The 21,362-nt window shown below is 55.7% G+C and overlaps 1 protein-coding gene across 11 annotated transcripts in view; it reads left to right on the top strand.

The window, feature by feature from the left end:
- Ph4alphaefb (prolyl 4-hydroxylase subunit alpha-1) overlaps positions 1 to 21,362 on the top strand; it is a 243,083-nt gene that overhangs the window by 140,436 nt on the left and 81,285 nt on the right. For 3 of the 11 annotated variants that reach the window (XM_076307705.1, XM_076307700.1, XM_076307701.1), the window contains exon 3: positions 9,382 to 9,424. The exons of the other annotated variants lie outside the window; for them this stretch is intronic. Coding sequence is in view for 1 of the 3 variants with exons in the window: in XM_076307700.1 (XP_076163815.1) it covers positions 9,382 to 9,424 (43 nt within the window). In the remaining 2 variants the exon portion in view is untranslated. The remainder of the gene's footprint in view (positions 1 to 9,381; positions 9,425 to 21,362) is intronic. 11 annotated transcript variants of the gene reach the window in all.

Raw genomic sequence — 21,362 nt, 5'->3', positions numbered from 1 at the left:
CTCGAAATTTTCCAGCGACGAATCGATCCGTGGACGAAAGTCCGTTGTTTGCGAAACCGTCGAACGACCGTTCGGGGCGTCCAGCACGGTTTCGAAATCTTTTTCGCCGCGCGACGATTTCGTCTCCTCTGGTCGTCCGGTTCGAGACGACGGAGTCGTAACCTCGTCCGCGTACGAGTCGAGCCGACGATTTGCTTCCGGTAAGAAATTCCGGCGAAAGAAGAGGGAACGAGAGGTTGTCCCTCGCGTCGTGCCGCGCTCGAAAGGAACGCGAACGAGAAAGAGCCCCGACGTCCGTCCGGCGAAGGTGCTCCGACGAAATTAAGAACGTTCGTCTCTCTTTGGAAAATAAAAGGAAGGTCCTCGGGCGCGGTGAATTCATCCGGGACCCCGATATCGAAGATTCCCTCTTTCTTATCGGAGGCACGTACCACCCGCCGTAAGAATTTACCGATCGGTGCCGCGATCGGGTTCGAACGCGTCTATATTTTCCGGATGAGAGTTATTCTCCGTCTGGGGATCTCCGGGGGGAACGAATCTATCGTCTCGTTAGGCGTCTTTCCGTCCCCGGACCTCGCCCTCGGAAAATCCTCGCCCTTTGTCGTTCGCGGCCGACTATCCTCGATTTTTCCGACTCGAAACGCGAAACGAACGATCAACGAACAATCCCGTCGTTAAATTCGTCGTTCGGTCGATCCGGACGCGTCGGACGCGTCGGGCGCATCGGACGGAGAAACGCCGAGATAAATACGAGCCGTAGGAAACTCGCGGCGGGATAAGGCCGAGAGCTCTCCGGTCTCGAGATCGGCTTCGAGAACGGATTTACGGGGCGGGAAAGGTCCTCCGTCCGAGGTCCCGAACCTCGCGTCCGTCGGGATCGCTCGGATCGCTCGGATCGCGCGACCCGATGCGGTTCGAGCACGATTCCGAGCGAGGATTACGGGAAGAGGTTAGGATTACGAAAAGGTTCGAGGCCGAGCTCGATCCGTACGGCCGATTTTTGTCTCTCGGATCGTTTCCCGTTAACTCGAGCCGGGTTAGAAGGGAGCTCCGATAAAGGTACCCGAACGGACCTCTCGACCCTCCGAATCGCCTTCTACTCGCGCTTTTTCTTCTCGGGGATAGGAACCACGGGGAAACCTCGGCCGCGGAAAACCGAGCCCGCGAAAAACTGCCAAAACCTCGAGTCGGAAATTGGACGCAAAATGGAGAATCGCCGATACCGTATTCCCCGTACGTTACGAACGTACCGCGCGATAACCGGCGGCCATTTTCCCTCCATTTTGCCTTTACGATCCACAAGATTTTCCTTCCGCGAGACCGGAATCTCCTCGCCGATGTTTCACCTACCCTTTTATCGTTCCCCGACGATACGAAGCCATCGATGCGTAATCAACGTCGCGCGGATTCGAATACCGGCAATATATAATAATTAATTTAGTCGTTCGATAACGCGGAAGCATCGACAGCTTGCAACAAAATCGTTTCAACGACCCCTCCGGAAACAATAGCGTCAGCCGTCGATCGTGAATTCTAATAAAGCGTTAACGCGATAACCGAACCTGTAAAATTCCGTCCAATCGTGGGAACGTATTCTAACGCGATCGCGTCCTACTGAAAATTAATACGCGAACCCCGACGATTATTATCCGTCGCGCGAAAACCTGGAAAATTTGATCTCCTCTCCTTTTACGGGCAATGCTCGCCGTTGCTGCGATTAGCGATTCGCGTCTCGTTCGGAACGAAGGCCGAGAGTACGACCTTTCGAAGGAAATTTATTCTCGAGGTTCTTCGTCGAAATTCTTCCGGCTACCGCGTAGCAGCTCTCGTGGACGTAGTTCGATCTCGAGCGTTCCCGTGGAACGTCGACCATCGAATTACGACCATCCACGACGATGCGCGTCGACGCGTACTCGAAATCGAAACGTTGGCTCGGGCGCGCTTCGTGAGAAAACGCGAACGTTTTGCCGGGATTGCGTCGTTCCCGTGATTTCGTATAAAAAAACGATCGTTTGGTTCTCTCGTCGCGTTCGAGGTCGTCGAAAAGGGGCGCTTCGTGGAGAGCAATTGGCGTTCGGGTTCGAAAAGGGGTACGGTCGGTCCGAATCGTTCCGCTCGGCCGTCGGTAAGACGGAATCGTCCGGCCGAGTTTCGTCAAAGCGAACGCGAGCTGTATCCGCGAACGGATGGAATTTTTATCCGGCCGTTGCTTTTCGTTGGCCACTCGTCGAACGAAACGTTGAATTTCACGCGCGAAACGAAATACTTTGCATCCGACGAACGAAACGGGACCCGCGCGTCCGATCGAATAAACGTCGCGAACGAGTCGTCTTCCGTTCGGGTAAAATATTCGCGTCTCCTAGTATATTCTTTCGTTTCGCGAACAGCGAAAAGTAACGAAAGAAAGAGAGGGACGTCGCGCGAGCCTAAAATTTTCTCGATTTTCGATGGAATTTTCTCCGTGTCCGTGGAGAATTACCCTAACGGCCGTTTCGGTCGGCGGAGTCGCGCAACCTTCGGTCGTCTTTTCGTCGAGCTGGTGACGTGACTGGAAACTGGAGGAACGATTACTTTATGCCGTCGACAAACGGGGCGATACGTTCGGAAAGCAGATTACGATAACACGGGGTCCTTCTCCGGTTCTTTCTCCGACGCGTTGAAATATCGCCGGGCTCGCCGCGAAACGAGGACGACGCGATACGGAACCCGGATGGAGGAAGCGAGAGGAGGAGCCGAGGCCGGACGGAGAACGAACAGCTTCTGGAGATGCGAGTGACCCGAAACGGCACTCGTACAATTCGGGAGCGATACGCGAGACGAACAATTTTACGGAATCGGTCGAGCAGTCTCGTTCTTGCGACATTCTTGCGGATTATCGACCAGCGACTCTTTTTCCCGGCCGACGCGATACAATTTATCGACTCGGTTCTGCAACCTCGGGCGCGTCGATCCGCGTCGAAATCGTTCCGCGAAATTCTCCACTTTCACCCGGTGGATATTCGACTCGTTTTCGGTAGTTCTCGAAAAATCGGTGGACCGCTTTCGGGTACACCCGGTGCCCGGACCGGGTCCGTCGAGACGAAAGCGCGCGCGTTACGCGCGCGAGCGTTCCGTCGCGATGGGAAGCTTCGCGAATACAAAATCGAATCGCCTCGCATCGCGCGGTGTTCGACGAGCGTGATTCGAATCGTTTCTCGAAGGTATGTACTTACACCGACGGGATCGTCCGAGCGGAATGCCAGAAACACCATCGGCCCTCTTTTGTCCAAGGAAAAAGACTCCCCGGGTAACGTTTCCGCGCGATAAATTAATCCAATCGTCCGTTCTACGCTCAACTTCCTCTCTCACCTTCCCCTCCCTTTGTCCCGTTTCCGTTTCGACGACCCTCGAAACCCCCTCTGCGCACGGTTTTACGATTTTTCGTCCGTCTCCGGCCCCCGCGTCTCGTCCCTACGAATCTCGTCCCGCTCGTGAGTTCACTCGTTTCGGAAAAATTATCATTTTTTCGCTTTTTCGTTCGATCCGCAAACTACAGCGATCGGTGGGCGGATATTCGATTTTGAAGAAAATTTGGAAAAGTATCGAAAACCGGTGGTCGAATCGAAGAGGTCGGGGAAGGAAGTTCGAAAGGCGAAGCGTAGACGGCGGCGAAAGGTCGCGTTTAACGTTAGGCCTTTCCCGAGAGCCCGAGGAGGCTACTTTCGATGCCGGCGGGGCAACGTTTCGCTAATAGCGAACGTGGCTTGTACTCGGAAAAAGTCGCGAGTAAATTCGAACGGAATTTTGAACGGATCGTTGGCAGAAATTACGCAACGGGAACGTTATCGGTCGATCGTCGAACCGTCCCACCGAGCACGAACGAAATTCGGACGTCGTCGATCGTGACAGCGACGTTGTCCCCGATTTCGAAGCGGAAACGGACCAAATTTTGTTCCAACGAAAGATAACGAATAAACGTTTATTCGATCGGACGGTCGGATATCGATTCGTTGGTCGCGAAATATTTCTATGACAACGAATCCCGTGTTTTCGTTCGATATCGCGTATCTCTCGTTCGTTGATTCCGGACGCTTATCCGGATAGAAACGTGGCGGTTCTCCGGTTCGAAGCGAGCGACGAGAACGTTCCCGGAACGGAATACTCGTTTGGTGCGCCGAGAGAAGTTCGCGCCGAACCTCGAGCGTTTCGCGAGCGTTTCGCGATCGCGCCGCGCTAGCAGTCGGGAAGAACGATTACTCCGAGTCCCGGAAAGAGGAAACAATGTCGAAGGAAGTCGAGGATTCTCGAGAGGGGCGAAAGAAAGAAGCCGGGGAGAGCTCGGGGAAGACTCGAGAGCGCGCGAGAACCTACCGGTAATTTCGGGGAACGAATGCAAAGTTCCGTAAAAGGAGGGACGCCCCTCCTGGTCGCCGCGACGGAGTCGAGAAGCGTTTTCGTGAAATGCAAATTGGCGGCGTTGATCGCGAACCTCGTCGAGCTTCTCCGAAAAGTATCGAACCGAGTTTCGACGATCCGAAACGAGGAGAAGATTCGAAAGAAGAAAGTTCCGGCGATCCGGCATTTTACCGGGGCAACGTCCAAGCGTCCAAGCGTCCAAGCGTCCAAGCGTCCACGCGTCCGGCAGCCGATATCCTCGCATCGGCCGAACGGAATCGTCGTCGTCGTCGTCGTGGTGGTGGTCGTCGCGGCGGATTCATTGGTATTCCGGGCCCGTTGGAAACTTTGCGATAATTCGATGTCTCGACGACTGCGAGAGCAGCAACGTCGGTCCGGTCTCCGTCATCGTCGTCGGACCAAAGCGGCCTACGTGACTTTTCCTCCGGCTCTCTCTCTCTCTCTCTCTCTCTCGTTCGCGGCGACCGCATCGTGCCGGTAGAGGCTTTCGCTCCCATGGTGGAAAATTTACTCGTCTTGTTTTCTTAAACGCTAACGCTTTACTCGTACCGACTAAAACTTGTACGCCAACTCGGCGTTCTCTCCGACTTTGTCCTTCCCGCGGACACCGCCGACAAAGGAAAACTTTCCGACGAGCACCCCGGAGTGGAATCAAACGTTTTCTCTTTACCTTCTCGAACCTCGACCTCGAAAACCCCTTTTCGAAAATTTCGATTCGCGATTCCTTCGATTTTACGGGATACCCGTTTCTCCGAAGAAGAAACATCGTTTCGAAACTTTTCCCTTCGTTCTTTCGCGTTTTTGATCGTTTTCGCCGAGCAAACTTCGCCCTCGTACGGTGTTTATCCATATCGCGGTACTCGTTCGAAGGAAAAATCGTTGAAAAAAAATTCTTCCTCGGTTTTCCCGCGTTTGTCGATCGCTCGTAAATTCCCGCTCGTTTGCTCGGTTTCGCGGTGTTGGTTTCGTTCGATTCGAAATCGCGGGGCTATATTTCCCTCGGCTCTCGATTCCTCAGCGCCGTTGCTTCCCCGATCGTATAATTTTGTCGCCGGTTGCGCGCGATCGTTCTTTGGTTCGTTCGGTCACCGATTTTCCTCCACTCTCCGTTCTCGAATTCTTCGATCGCGCTATTTGTCCCGTTCCGTTCGACCGGTTCCGGGCGTTCCTAGTTTCCCATTTTCCTTTCGGCTTTGTCGCGCGACCCCCGTTTCCCTCTCGCCCCGAATTCATCGTACCGCCAGAAGCGATCGCAATTTATCAACGGAATATCGCCGATGCGTCTTATCGCGCACGGAATTCCCCGTTCCGATTCTTCCGTTTTCCCGGCGAGTTAATTTTCTCGTCGTTCTTCCATCCGACACGGACGCGTCGTCGAATTCGAGCGAAGAAACCTCGAGCTTCGCGCCGCTAAAATTTCTCCTCGAACAATTTTTTATCGAGTCTGCCTCCGTTGCTCTCCGTCTTTTCGTTTCGCTTCTTTTTTTTTTCGCGCAATGCGCGGTCGTTACCCTCGTCGAGGATTCGTCGTCTCGGGGAGCCGGACGGTTACTCGATTTCGCGGTAAACGACGATTTCGAGAATGAATTTCCTCGTCGGCGTTTTCCCCTCCGTTTCGAGTTCCCTGTTCGCCTTGGCCGGGTTCGAACGCTCCGGGTTTTTCTCGCGTAATTTTTTCGTACGCGCAAAAAATCGAAACGAGTTCTCTCGCGGTGTTGAAATTATCGGGTGCGAATCGAATCTCGCGAGGTTCGATCTCGAGCGTTCTCTTTCCTCGGAGATGCGCGCCTCGAAAGCAAACGTTTGTCCGTTCCGTCGAAACTCGAGAACAGAGGCCACGCTTCTTCCGGCGATTTCGTCGCAAATGTTTCTTCGACGAAGAAACCGACTCGAGGCTCGAGGCTCGTAGCTCGCGGAAACGAGCGTTGTCTTCGCTCTCGATTCGTCGAGGTCAAAGATATCGATAACGCGCGATTCGCGAAACCGTGGCCGAGGTCGACGACCTGGAAACCTATTAAATCGAGGAGTCCGCGTGTTTTAATTTATCGACGTTTCGTCGGACGAGGTGTCGCCGGCGCCGCCGCCGCTTCCGCGTCGTTCGCGCGATAATTTCCGTCGAAAACCGAGCAGAAAGGAACGATACGCTATCCGTTTGTTTCTAATTGACGAAACACGTTCCAGCGTTTTGTAATTCGCGTCGAAAATATACGGAGTACGCAATCGATAAAATTGTTAATTCGATACAAATTAACGAATAACGTAGCACCGCGTGTTTCGTAAATCGCGTTGAACGCCGATAGAGAGCGATGCGTGGTACGCATCGCGCGAACCTGGGAGCGATTGAATCGTCGACTCGATAGAAATTAGCAAAGCGCGCCGGAAATAAAAGTGTCCGCGATTCGAGATCAACGCGCCCGGATAGGTAGTCGGCTACGTACGCGGATAAAGGGAACCATCGAGCGAAAGAGCGGTCAAAGGAACGGGCTCGATTCGAAACGCGGCTCGGCTCGTTACGACGGACCGGAACCTTTTTTTACGCGGCGAACCGAACCAGCGTTGTCCTCGAGGACGAGAAATCGGTGCGTCCTTTTTCATTTATTTATTCGTTCGTTCGTTCGTTCGATTCGTCCGTTACGCGCGTATTCGTCGCGGAAACAATCGCGAGCACGGAAGAACGAAAGAACAAGGGGAAAATTAAATAAACGAGAAAATAAACGGGACGATGGGACGCGGGGTATCGAGGATCGTTCGTCGAACCTTTGTTCGTTGAATTATGTCCGTTGCGAACCAAATTCGAAACACTTACGCCTTCCCGGGCGCGTCATTTGTCCATTGGTAATCACTCGCGTACGATCCCGGGAACGTTCCGCGATTGTAATATGCGCGAGGTATCGACAGAATTTATCGAGTATCGTTTCATTTGCAACGCCGATATTGTTAATAAAGGCAATCGAATAATGAGGACGGTATAAAGCGAAACGCTTTGCCGTGGCAACATTGTGATTTATTAATTTAATTGTAACGACGTATCGCGCGCGTTGGTTTCCGAGACTGCGTCGAAAAACCGGACCGAACGAACCGCGTCGATGTAAATTGATTCGATGGAACGGAATTTCGTAAATACAACCGGCGGACGATAATGGCGAAAAACGATACGTCGGAAATCTAGAATAAAATTTACGGAACGGGGGATATCATTATCCGCGAATTCGATCGCTCGGAACGTTAATTCGGTCAGTCGCGGGCCCGACGTTTCCGCGAGGATTCGATCCGTCTGGTAGAAAATAACCTCGACCGAGTTCGCGTTTTCCCGGCGATGTAATTTCCGTTACGATCGTTTACGAAAAACGATACATCGTTTCGATCGAGGGGGAGAGCCGCCTTTCGGGACGAAAATATTTTTTGCTCTCGCTTCGAACGATATTTTTCGCGAGCTCGAAACAAGGGCATCCTGGTCGATGGTTTGTATTTCGGTGGTGTCGAAACGCGAGAGAGAACGGTAGCTTTCGCCCTCGCGAGGCGAATCTTGGTCGGAGAACGTGGCTCCGTTCGATTCCTCGAGAGGTCCCCGTAAAGGTTATTTCGAGGTTGTTTCGACAACGTCCGAACGTTCCACGGGCAGAGCTCGCGAAAGTTTGTTACGTCTAAAGTTTTAACGGGCGTCGTTTTTCCGCGCGGTCCTTAATTTTGTCTCGATTCTTCGCGGCGTCGCGAGCCCGCCGATAACACCGCGCGGCTCGCGTTTTTCCTCGCACGGAGAGGATCGTATCTCGGCTCGCGAATATCCAGCGAACACTCCGCCGCGCCGGAAACTCATTTTCCGCATCGACGGCCCCCGAAATTGTCGCGATTTGCCTGCTGGAAAGCGGCCCGTAAAAATCTACGGCCAAACTATTCTCTCTCCGGTTCGACCGGTCTCTCGCCTCGATTCGAGAAACGTTGGAGGATCGGGCGCGCGATCGCCGATTCGATCGCGATTTTTCTTCGCAAGTCGGAACGTGGAAACGGTAGCGAGCATAACGGTCGTAATGCGCGACGCGGTTGTTCCGGTAAAATGAATTTGGAACGCGTGGTCGCGGATCGCGCAGCGCTCGTTTCGACGCGACCCCACCGAACGGAGATCGAGAGGGGAAAACGCGAAAAAAGCCCGGGAACGATTGATAAAAATTAGAGGGGAACCCTGTCCCGGGTAGATAGGCGGAGAAACGGGATAATAAATTGGCCGCGCGAAATCTGCCGTTTCAGCGTTTTACGAGTTGCCAATGGGGAATAGAAAGCTCCTCGAAGGAGAACCCTCGCGAGACCGGCTTTGTCCTCGAAACGCCCAGCCTCGCGGAACGAGCGTAATTTTTAATTAATATCGGCTCAACGCCCGCTCCGTGCGTGCCCTTTGTCCGCGAATTTTCCACGAAAAGTTCGATGAAAATTCTTATTCGTTCTATTCGATCGAGAAGGAGTCGGTGAATATCTAAATAAAAAACGTCGTCTCTCTCGAACGGGAAAGTTAATTTTCGTCCCGGCCGAAACGAGGTAGAAATAAACGCTAGGATCGAGCGCGACGCAAAGTTTTCCCGACGAGTTTCCAAAGGAAAACGAGGATTCCGAAGAAATTCGAGGCACGTTGACGATCGACGAAGATAAAGGATTCCGTGGAATCTCGAATGCCGCGAACGGTGCGGTTTGTAAGTGACTCGCGGATAAACGGAAAACGTATCGCCGCGCGAGGCTTTGCGCGTTGCGATTTCTGGCCGTTGCGCGATAAGAAATCGGTGATACGAGGAGCCGCGCGAAGGTGATCGGTGTCTAGGCATCGCGAGAGTCGTCGAACGAAACGTCCGTTGCGATGAAAGTTTGCCGAGGCGATCGTTTAAAACGATAACCGCGACTCGATGTTTCGATTTGGAAATTTTTGATCGCTTTGGCAAACGTTTGCACGGTTTCGTTCGGTAAACAGTAATTGTGAAGTTTTCGTTCGTTTGTTCGCAGGACACCGTGATTCCGTCTCGCCAGTTTCGTCCGTTTCGTTTCGGTGAGTACACGCTAGTATCCGCGTCCACCGTTTCGTTGTTCCGATTCGTGTAATCGATTCAGCGAAAAATGACTGTACGAACGTTTTCCCGTGCACCCGGTAACGCGATATTCGATGGAGAAAAATGGCGTTTCCGCGCGAGCGATGCGAGGCGATGCGACACCGATTTCGATCTGTGGACCGGCGTTGTTGCGCGTCGATAACAAGGAAGCCATCGTTCCGACGCGACGGAAATCGATCGGTTCCCTTTTACCTCGAGCGGTCTCGAGTGTTCTTGGTCCGCCGACCAGAAATTCACCGGAAATGAGCGTTCCTCGTGTGTGTTCCGGCAGTCAGCCGCGAGATTTATCGCGAATTTTCGTGCCTCGATCTCGAGGCTGCCAACGAACCGGTCCGAGCGACCGTTCGCACGCGTCGTCCCCTGGTCGATGCACTTTCGTGCATTCCCGCGATTCGATGGACTTTCGCGATAAAGAGGGAGCTTTCCGCTGGAATAATTCATTGGCGGTTTCGAGGGCATCCGCGGTCTTTCGAATCGCCCCGAGAGGCACCGTTGTCGCGCAACGATACGAAGAGGTAAACTGGAAACGGGAAACGGGAAACCGAATCTCGCCGCGCGATCCCTTTTCGCGAATCTCGGCCTCCGGCGCGTACCGCTACTTTTCCTCGAGCCGCGCGATTTATTCTCGATATACGCGTCGATGAAAGGTGATTTATGCCGAGCAATAAAATCAGCCTCCGTCCAGAGTGTACGTAATGCGCATTGTCCGCTTTAAAGGCCGTCTTTATAGACCGCGGCGTGAATGCCCCTGTGTCGCGCATGATGGACGAGGTCTTCCGATTCCCCGGATCGTTTTTGAAACGCGAACGACCGAACGAACCGAAGAGATCCTTCCTCGGTGCAGCTACTCCCTCGGTGGATTTCGGGGACGGTAGAGGCGCGAAAGTGATAAACGCGTTTAACGTTTTCACCTCCCCGTAGGAAATGTTCCCATGGAGAAAGTTCGACGGAACGTACTCTTGTTCGCGATTCGGCGCGCGTTTCGAGGTTATTTCGTTTTCGTCTTCGTTTCGTTTCCCCGAAATACGAATAAGAGTATCGTTGGTGCGCGACGTTGCGATTTCCTCCCGAGGCGAAAAACTAAATAAAATCTCGGCGAGCGACGGGACATCGTCGCCGGATGTTTCCTCTCGAAGGGTGCCCGTTACGACACATTTCTCTCGCGGCGCTTTATTATTTATTAGCGCGCGAGAAACGAGACGAGGGTCGAATCTCGTCGAAAATATCCACGGATCGAAGGGCACTGCAGTAAACGCGAAGGGTGCGCGCCGGCTCGCCCTTCCCGTTCTTCTCGCCCTCTTGCTCGTTTTCTCCTCCCCTGGCGTCCCTTTGCGTCCCTTTGCGTCCCTTTGCGTCCCCTGGCGTCCCGCGGTCCCTCGTCCGACGTCGCATTGTGCGTGTCCCGTTGCATCGAGTCCACGAGGGCGTATTCCCTCCGGTTCCCTTTTCCGCGCAGCTCCGGCCCCTCGGTTTTTCCAGCCATTTGGGATTTTCTCGGTTCGTTTCTTCTTCTCGTCCTTGTGTGTCTCGGTCGGTCCTCTTCGACGAAGCTGACTCTTTTCCTTGTTTCGGACGTCGCGTTGCCTTTCGCCCGGTTCGGGATCCTCGGAATCTTCTTTCCGCGGTGCGTACTCCGTTTTCGTAGGATTCTCGGTTCGTAGGTCGGCGGTAGGATTCGTTTTCTCCGGGGCATCGGTATCTCTCCGGTTCCGTTCGCGCGTCGTTCGGGGTTCCCATTTCCATCCGGCGTTCCCGGGCTTGCACCGATCGCCGTCTCTCCGGGTCTCCTCCGTTCCGCTTGTCTCGTTCCATTTTTCACTCGGCGGGGTTTCGTCGCGTTTCTATTTCCTTGCGAGCGAATAACCGATCTTCGTTTCCGCGCGGCAGCGTTCCACCGTCACTTCGACGTCTCTTTTTCCCCTTTCCGCGCCCGTACTCTCGTTTTTCGTTCGCAGTCGCGTTGCTTCCGGTGAAACGAAAATTGCGCCCGGTCGTAAATTCCCGATCGGTTTTCTCGCAATTTCGCGATCCGCGGTTTCCGATCGAGAAGAAAGACTCGCGAACGCCGGTATGCTCGTCGTCCCGACGGAAATCGGACGCGGTGAAAACTCGGATCGACGTCGAACGACCGAGTCGAGTCGCGTCGCGTCGCGTCGCGTCGCTCGGAGGATAAAAAGGCGCGCTATCGGAGCGTTTCTCTCCCCCGTCTGTTCCGTGGACGTCGTTCTCGCTCGAAACGACACCCCCGCGCGTCGTAGTCGACCGAAACGGAGGAAACGCGCATTACCACCGAAAACGGAGCAAGGGGGGTGGAACGTGCGCGTACCGGGGACCCTCGAACGGGTAGCTCGTTAGTACCGTGAACTACCCTCGACGAGAGGAACCGTGCGCCGCACGGGGTACGGGGGATGGAGCGCGTCTCTGTAAAATTGAATCTTTTGTTTCTACGATGTCGCTTTCGGAGGAAGTTACATTGTGTCGGGCGGTGGCCACGCGTGACACGCGCTCCTACCCGCACCCGCACCCGCACCCCCTTATTATTATTACGCTGGCGCGCGTGTGATTGCGTCATACTTTATGCACCGCGTCAACGGACCACCGTGCTCGTAGAGAACCTCCAGAGGGGACCGAACGAGCCAAGGGAACCAAATTGCGTTTCCGTCGACGATTCGACGATCGTTTCGCCGGTTTCTCTCTTCGCCGAACGACGCGCTCGAAAGTTTACCGATAGGGAAACGCGGGCGATTCGAACTCGTCGAGAGGCGATAGCGTAATCGCGTAAAATCGATCGAACGGCGCGAACTCGTACGGTTGGAATTTCGCGCGCGTTCCTGTCGCACTCCGCTCGGTTGTTGCGCGCGACGAGGCGGTCGTCGGGGACGGTAAATAAATTTCGACGTCGAGGCGCGGCGTTCCTTCGAGGGAGACGCTTCGATATAAAAGTCCCCCACGAATCCCTTTGTCTGTCCGCCCTTTCCGGCTCTTGGTCGTTTTTACGCGCACGTGCCGCGGCGGCGGCGGCGGCGGCGGCGGCGGCGAAGGGTGCGGGCACGTATCGCGCGAGACGAGACGCGGGATAGTTCGCGGTAATTAAAATTGGAGGCCGTTTGCGAGCTCGAGACGCGCGTTTGACCGTCGTAAAGGTTGCGAAATAATCGTGGTAAAATTAAACTTACGCGCACCCGCGTCCGGGTAGGCGAGAGCGTTTTTAAAAGGATAACGAAATTTGCGGTATTATGCGGGAAAAGTTGACGAGAGGAACGATACACGGGACGAGAATTAACGTTGATTTAACTCGCGAAACGGGCGGCGTTCTCGGTCGCCGCGTAATTTTTGCTTCTCGTCCGGTGGCTTCGTTTCCCGCAATTCGACGAAAAACGCGCTCTCGCGTCGCGTCGCCTCGCGTCGCGAGTCCGAAAGGACGACTTTCATTGTACGCGCGCGGCACGATCTCGATCGTCGAGGTTATCGTCGCAACGGTCCCGTCGTTCGTCTTGCCGGCTAAACGGAATTGGACTTATTCGCGAACTCTGTTCCGCGAGACGTCTTCCGGGCACGCCCGCTCTTGCCGAAAACTCACGAAAACGGAAGTTAAATTGCTCCCGAAGGGAGCACCGCGGTCATTTCGCCGTTCGCGAAACTCGAGCGACCATAAACGCTCGTAAACAACCGCGCGACGCGACTCGACTTCTCGAGATTCCGCGACTCCCTTCGCGGGAACTTTTCCGCGTTAATTTCCCGATTGGTCGTTCGTCCGGGAGGCGGTCCGAACTTTCGGCAACGTTTCGAGATTTTTCCTCTTGAAAAATAGGGGGGAAGACGGTCAGCCGGATAAGAAACTCGACTAGAATTTGTACGCAAACGAAGGATCGAGGAGAACGGTCGAGGGGTTCGAGCGAACGCTTCGCGTCGAAAGACGACCGGGGATCGGGCGACACCTTTGAATCCGATACCCTGGAAACGGAATCGAATCTTACGGACCGGGTGTTCCGAAAGGACTTTCGTCGAACTCGTTCGAATTCGCGAGCGATCGTCGCGAAATTCCAAAGGGTTCGCGGCATCGAAAGACGGAAGGAAGGGGCGGGCCGGAATTAAAGCGAGGAGGAACCTCGAGGTCGCTCGAACGCGAGCTCTTAGCGAACCGAGACGCCGGGGAGACGCGAAAAAAGGGGAACGGATGTCTCGACGAGGACGCGGTCGTAAATTATCTCCACGGGTAGCGAGGTTTCGAGAACACGGGGCAGCTTTCGTCGCGCGAGATACAGCGCCGGATCAACGAGACGAACAACGCGTAAACTACGCGCGACGATTCGACGAGAACCGTCCGACGCAGCCCGTTTCTTCTACGGAAACGTTGAACGCGAACGCGCGATATCGCGGCGGTGGATCCGAGGGGTCCTGGATCGAACGTTCGGCCGAATTTGTTCCCGTTCGTTTATCGTCGATCCTCTCGGTTTCCCGCTTCGTCGGCGCGATAAGCCGGCACCGATTCAGCGTTTCGTTCGTAGGAAGGTGAGAAAACACAGACGGCGTTGGAGACACCGCTCGGTGCCTCGATGTCTCGTTTCGAAGGAGAGCGTAGCTCGCGGTCGCTGAAATCGTTCGCGTCGATGGGACCGGTAACGGGAGGCGATCAAAAATTATACCCCTTTTCCGTGGCCGTTTCCTCCGTCTTTCGGGCGCTAATTTCGACGATCCTCGTGCGACGAACACCGAAACGAGAGTCCGCGAAAGCTTTCGAAGTTGACGTCGGGTTTCATCGGTCCGTGGTACACGGGGTGAGGTCCATCGGGCGAGATCGGAGGAAAGGTTCGAGACGTCGTCGGATCGTCGCGGTGCTCGCCAACGGCGATTCGATTCGAACGATCGGCGGAGGGAAGACGGGCGGTAAATCTCGGTATCGGGGCGGAACGCGGTAGTCGATCGGCGGCCCGGCTCGTTTTTCCCTGGTGCTCGAATTTCGAAGTCTCGCAGTCCTCGGCCGACTTCCACGGCAGTTTCCGCTCGGTTCGTTCGCGTCGTACAAGGATATTCCATTAGTCGTCGCGCGCTGCGAAGCAGCTCTTCCGATTACGTCGGAAACGAATACGCCCTTTCCCCGTGCTTCTTCGGACCCTTTTTCCTACGTTAGGCCCGACCGTTGTTCCCCGTCTCGTCCACGACCCGTGCCACCTCCTTTGTTTTTCCCCGCTCTTCCATTATTTTAATCTTTATCTCCTTCCGGTCCCGTGCTCTTCTCCCCGCTCGTAATCCCTCTTCCCGCTCTCCTCTCCCCTCGAGCTCGTTGCATCTCCGTCTCGGTTCCGCGACGTCCTCTCCGTTTTTCTTCTCGTAGCCGGATCCTCGCGCGAGTCGTTCTCCCTCCTCGTGGAACAAATTCGTCGTTTATTCGCGTCGCCGGCGACGAAGGCTGGGCTTCTCCGCTCTTTCTTCGGGAGTGGCCGGGTCTTTTCGGACCCGTGTTCGAAAACTCCACGCTCGGTTTCCAAACGTTCCAACTTTGCGGCGATTCGGTGAAGGAAACCCTCGAGCGACGCGGCTAGTTCCGAGTTTTCTCGGGAAGTTCTCCGGTCGATTTCCGTCTCCCTCGCGACGCGCGGAAAACGAGTCGTCGAGTCGAAAATCCGTGTCGGTGTTTCGACGAGCGCATCGAACGGACGCGTCGAAAACGTACAGGGAACGGTCGGTCGTCGTCGAGGCGCGTCGGGCGCAAAACGGAACACGGATGCACGGATGCACGGGGAAGGTGGGTTTCTCCCGCAGGAAGCTCGTCGAGGAGGCGAAAGCGGATCCGGAGGAGCGCGAAACCTCGAGGAAAATCGAGAAACGTGCTCCCGGTTGCCGGAGGAGGACGGAAGGGCGTCCCGCGTGGTTTCGTTCGCGCGCTAATGCATTCCGTGGAACGTTACGCGACGCGTGGCGGATCCTAGACGCCCGACGCTCGGCTGAATTATTCACCGCGCGGGACCTTGCGAATTTATTCTCGCGAACGCATCGACGATCCGCGCGAGCTTCCGCCGGCACCCTCCTTCGTCGAACTCGCGAGCGATACCGCGTCGAGGTACATCGTCGCTCGAGGGATGTTCGCGGTTTCCGACGCGTCGCGAAAACGGGGTCTCCGTCGAGAGTCGTCGAGGGTCGCGTGGACCGGTTCGAAGTTTCGGACCTCTTCGAACGCGAGGATCGAACAGCCCGGGGGATGCCGCTCGCGATCGACAGTTTCCGCGCGGCGTTACCGGGCCCGGTTCGCGCGACGAGAAGAATCCGTTTCCGCGCGGCTCGGTGTTTTTCGGTCGGACCGCGAGCGAGGAACGTTCACGGAGGGTCGATTTCGCACAAATTCCGGGGTAGTCGTCGCGAGGTAGGAGAGAACTCGGGCAACGCCGGCGAGCCGAAGAGAACGGAAGAGTTTCCCCCGGTTGCGCGCCACTTGCGGCTTTTCTCCGTCACCCCCCGTTGCCGAGCCGGTCGTTTCCGATATTCGAGGAGTCGCCGCCGGCGATAAGGGGAACGGTATTGTTTCCTCGCGAAAGGAATCGACGGCTCGTGCGATACGTGTTTATTCGAGCGACTACCGGACCGACGAGAATATATTCCGCGAACGTATTGTTCTCGACGCGAGCGCGACGGAACTGCGAAAATAACGTTCGATGCGAGCCGACCGGCGGACAAACTACCACGCGTTCCTCCCTCGAGTCGCGACGGAACCGTTGCCGGCTCTCGCGTCCAAACTTTCGACTCTCGCTCCAAGATTCCGAATCGTTTCGGACCCACCGTTTCGGATCGGCCTCGAAACACCGGTTTTCGATATTTTCCGCTCCTCGCCCGGACCGAACTCGGACCTCTCGTTCCTCGACGATGAAAAACCTCCCTCGGTCCCCGGCGAACGCCGACGAGGAAAATCTATAAAGTGCATCCGCTCCCCGGGGTCGCGGTGTTTCCCGAAAAATAAAAGGACAACCTCGCTAAGCGTGTTTTATATCCGTAAGCGATAGTGCCAATTAACCGCGATTTATCGCGCACCCTGGCGACAAATTTCGCGAAACTACGAAGCAACATCGACGCTCGGGAGTTTATTAGGATCGTTACGGTGACAGTGCCGGCGGGCTATAAATACGCGACGGTGGGCCCCTCGCGTTCTCCATCGTCCGAAAAGGCGGCGTAAATATCGATTTTTAATTATCCCGATCCTATTACGCCGTAATCGTACCGAGAGGCGAACCGTTGTCCCGGCGAAACGCGACGAACACGTGGCAAACCGTAATCCGATCGACCGACCGACCGATCGACCGAACGCTCGAGCCGGTACTTTACCGAAAAATATACCACTCGGGGTCCCCCTCTGCCGAAAGTTGCTCGTCGCACAAAGTTACGGTGGACGCGTGCGCGCACGCGCGCTAGCTTGGATCGCGGTCGCGAGACCCGCTTCGGTGTTCGATCGAACGCTAAACGCTAACGCGATTCGACCTCGGGGAAGGCTACGAAATCGCATTTGCGAGACAAACAGCGCGGTCGGGCGCCAAACCCCGAGCGGTCCTCGCAAAGGGTTACACGGAAGCGGTTGCGCGCGGACGATCCTCCGCGCGGGACTACCGGCTACCCGAATCCTGCGCGACCAGCTAGAAAGACCGCACAGTGGCACGCGGGAACCGCTTCGAAGGTGGAATAAAAAAGAAGAAAAAAAAAAGTCCCCGTTCTCGTGTTCCGGCGAGTACGTCGCGTCGGTAGCTTACTCTCGCGAGAGGCGTTCGAAGTACGAGATCTCGCCTTCTCCGTTCGTTCGGGTGACAGTGCACAGATACCGCGCACCATCGAACATTAACCCGTCCGTCATCGAAAGCTACTCCCTTTCTCTGTTTCTTTTCGTTCTCGATCCTTGATGCGCGTTACGCGCGGTAATGGGATTTCGTCCCTGTAAATAATGCTCGGTACCGAATTCGAGGGAACTCGGGAAGGAAGAACGAGTCGGAAAGATCGAACGTCTTTCGGCGCGTATCCGTGTACCACGGAGGGGTTCGAATCGGCGAACGACGTCGGCGTTGGCGTCGGGTCGATGGCACGAGCGAAAGAGGGCCCGAAGGGCGGTCGCGCGCGCGTTGTCGAACTCGGTGGATTTCTGATTCCGGCGCGGCGTAAAAGGAACGGTCCGAAAGGAACGCTCGATATGTTTCGTTCGTTTGAAAGGCCGGTCTGTTCCCAACCGGTCCGGGATTCTCGCCGGAATCAAAGGTTATCCAACGGTAGGGTCGAGTCGGGACGGGTCGGGTCGGGTCGGGTCGGGAGGGGTCTCGCGGTTCGTATGCAGCCCGCGGTGCAGTCCCGCGGAACGTGACCTTCCGATACCTTTCCGGAAGATGATTGCGCCTCGATGAAGATCGTCGATGGCATCGAACACGGCCGAACGAAAATAACGATGGACGAGGGGGATGAAAAAAATTGCAGGAAGAGCACCCACCGCGTGGGTCGCCGGCCGGGCCGGGCCGGGCCGAGCCGTGCCGGGCCGGTGGGGGTCGCGCGGCGTGATTGCTTCGCGGCGGTCGAGAGATCAAACGGATCGGGAATTGAAACGCAGCTTGGCGTTATTTAGATTAGTTTTTACCGAGTCTTTGGTAGCGAGGGAACGGGAGGGTATCGATGTACGCCGGATTTATCGACTCGAGCTGTACGCGGAAAAGAGATCGATCCCTTTGATTCTCGGAAGGAGAACCGTTCCACCGTGGTCTTCCCGTAGCGGATCGTTGCCGCGCGCCGTGCGCCGTTGCGACGCTCCTCGGCCGCTCGACGAGGTCTCGATTTCCCCTATAGGACGTCCCGTAACTCGGTGTAACCTCTCCGGTTCCTTCGAGGCTCCAGATTGGATTCCGTTTCCAGCGTTCCGTGGGCTCTTCCCTCTCTTTGAGGTCCGATTACGCGGCGTCTTCGACTCCTTTGCCAGGGCGGCTCTTTGCTCTTCCGTCGGGAATCGAACTCTCCGCCCGGTTGCGGATCTTTCGGTTCCGTCGCACCGTGCTCTCGACCGCTTCTCCTAACTTTTCGCTCCTCTTTTTTCGGGCATCGGGACCGTTTCGTCTCCGAACGGTCCGCCGTGACTCGCCTCGTTCTAACTCTTTCAGTTCCTCGAGCGGGCCGTGCTCCGGTACCCTGCGCTCCGAAACTTTTCGATTCCCTCCTTCTCGGTACTTTGCGCTCGCTCGTACTCGGTACTTGGACTCTCGGAGCTTCCGGAAATCCGTGTCTCCCGATTCGTCGGGAAATCCGGCGCGCACCGAAGCTCGGCGAGTTTCCGAGCGTGCACGCGCTGCCTCGCGGAGGTTCCTCGTCGAGCGAAGCGCGTTCAACCGGGCTCGCGCTTCTCCGCAGTGCGGTGTCGCGAGCGCGGAACACGGGCCGGGGTACGGTACGAGAGAGAGGGAGCGGAGCGGCTTCTTTCCGTCGGTCCGCGACTCTCGGTCGCTTCGAGGGTCGAAAGGTTATCCTCGAGAGCACGGTACACGCAACGGGTACACGGACCCTTGAAATTGTCCCCGGGGACGCGGGACCTTCGACCTCTGGCGGAAATTAAGGAAAGCTCTGCCGCAATTTCTAAGTGCGGTCTAATCGTCGACATAAATTCAGTGGCTCGCGCGGCACCGGTTCGAACTCGAGAGCTTTCCAGGGCGACTCGTCCTGCCTCCCGATTCGGTTAATCGCCGAAAGCGAAATTAGAGTTCGCGACCCGACCGGACGAACGAACGGCCGACCTGGTTCCTTTCGAGAGGAGGGACCGATCGACGACGACGACGACGACGACGACGACGACGACGACGACGACGACGAGGCGAGTTTTAACGCCTCCGGATTCACCGAGCGAGAATTCCGCGCGACGATTACCTTGCAGCGTTCGCGTAAAGTTTCTCCGGAACGATCGGAGCTCCTTCCCATCGAATTTGGCTCGAACGGCCGAGATTCGCGAAAGAGATTCGAGCGTTTTCGTCTTTCGTTTCCGGTGGGGCGATATCGTAGCTCGGATTTACACGGCAACGAGCTGGAAATAACGGCGAACCCGACGCGTTTCCCCGCGCTCTGAAACGAATCGCGACTAGCCAACAACCAACCCGGAAACGCAATTTTTATTTAAACCGCGAAGCAATTTCTTCCCGGCGACGCAACGCAATCGCGACGGAACGAAACTTACGAACGCGGCTCCCCGATTACTACCGTAAAAATGCAATTTTTATTTAAACCGCGAAGCAATTTCTTGCCGGTGGCTGGCGCGCGCGGGATCGCGACGGAATAATAATTGGCGCAAATGAGCGACGTTTCTCATTGGCCTCGCTTGTTTCTCGTTTCCGTTGACGATCTAGCCTAGAATTTCAATCTCGCGGATCCCGAGAACCGTGGGCGGCGCGCGTTATATTCGTAATAACTTTCTCGAAATTACGTTGACCCGAGATTTCGTCCTCCACGGTGGTCGTTTCCGTCCCGAGCTACTCGGAACGTTTCCAAGTTTCCGGGGAATCGAACGCGAAACGGGTCATTGTTCGAAAACGCTCGGAGCGAAAGTTTTTCGAGGAAAAATATAGCCTTCTCGGCGATTCGAGCGCGTGGCCCGTCGATCGAAAGTTTCGAACGTTCGCGCGATCGTTCGTCGAAGGAGCACCGATGGAAACTCGCGTTTTCTTCGCGACCTCGACGCTCCGAAACGATTTTGCGAACGGTATCTTCCGCGTTCGGTCCTCCTTGGAACTTCTTCGACGGATAATTGCGCCGTGGAGGGCGAGGCGCGCGTACAATTTACGCGGTGAGTGTGCGACGCTGTGTATCTTTCTCTGGCAATTTCGTGGAACACGGTCGGCGCGAAGAAAACGCGAGACTGCGATACGGGAGTGGGTGATCGCGACGCGACCAAACGAACGCCTAGCGAATTTCCTCGGTCTTCTCTACCCTCGAGGCGAACCTCCTCGAGGCTGGCTTCGCGTCGCCGAACGGAGAACGAAAACGAGACTCTCCTTGCCCTTTGCCGGTTAATCCCGCGTTCGACGACTCGGTAAGCCGAAAACGGCTCCGAAAAGTCGCGGAGATCGTTTCCTCGCGGAATCGGAACGCGGCAGCGGGCAACGAGCGTCGAGCCTCGATACGTTACGAATCGAGCGATCGCGAGCGGAATAAATTTCACGGGAGGAGAAAAGAGCCGACGTCCGTGACTTTTGACGCAAATAGCGGGAAACCCGGCGTTGCGCGTTCGATCGTGTTTGCCGAAAATTTATGTAATTGCGAACGGACGAAAAGCAAACGCGAACGCGCGGGACGCGTATCGTTTTTGTACCGCGGCTGAATCGTTAATGGTTTCGAATCGAATTGGCCGCTCGTGCGAAACGGTGGACGGGTGTCCGTCGCGTGGATCGCGGCGTCGATACGCGTCGCGATGGAAACAGCCGGAGGTAGCTGCGACGGATCGCGTCGCGACGCTTGACGAAACAGGCGAAACGGTAAGACGCGAAAGTTCCACCGAGCGACGAATACCAGGAGATCGAGGTAACGTCGAATCTACGGTTCTTCGATGGGAGACGAGAACGATTTTACGAACGGCGCTTCGTTCGCTGTTCGCCGAACGAAATACCGAGCTTTACGGGCGAAACGAACCGTTTCCTCGCGAACCAACGAGAACCGAACCGGCCTGCGTTTTTCGTTCGACGAATTTCTTGCCGCGTAACGATGAACTTTTTCGAACCGGCACGACCCACCCGTTTGCGTCCAACTCGAAACCGATATTTTCCGCGTACCCGGTTCGCCGACTTCGAGCGCGTTCTCGTAAAATGTAAAATGGAAAAATTCGCTCTCCGTTCGCGCAAAAGGGTCGGATTTTCGCGATCGAACCTTTGCAACGACGCGCAAATT

This window comes from Ptiloglossa arizonensis, chromosome 3, assembly GCF_051014685.1.
Source record: "Ptiloglossa arizonensis isolate GNS036 chromosome 3, iyPtiAriz1_principal, whole genome shotgun sequence".
Taxonomy (NCBI): domain Eukaryota; kingdom Metazoa; phylum Arthropoda; class Insecta; order Hymenoptera; family Colletidae; genus Ptiloglossa; species Ptiloglossa arizonensis.
The sequence above is the reverse complement of the archived record's forward strand: the minus strand, read 5'-3'. Positions and strand labels throughout refer to the sequence as shown.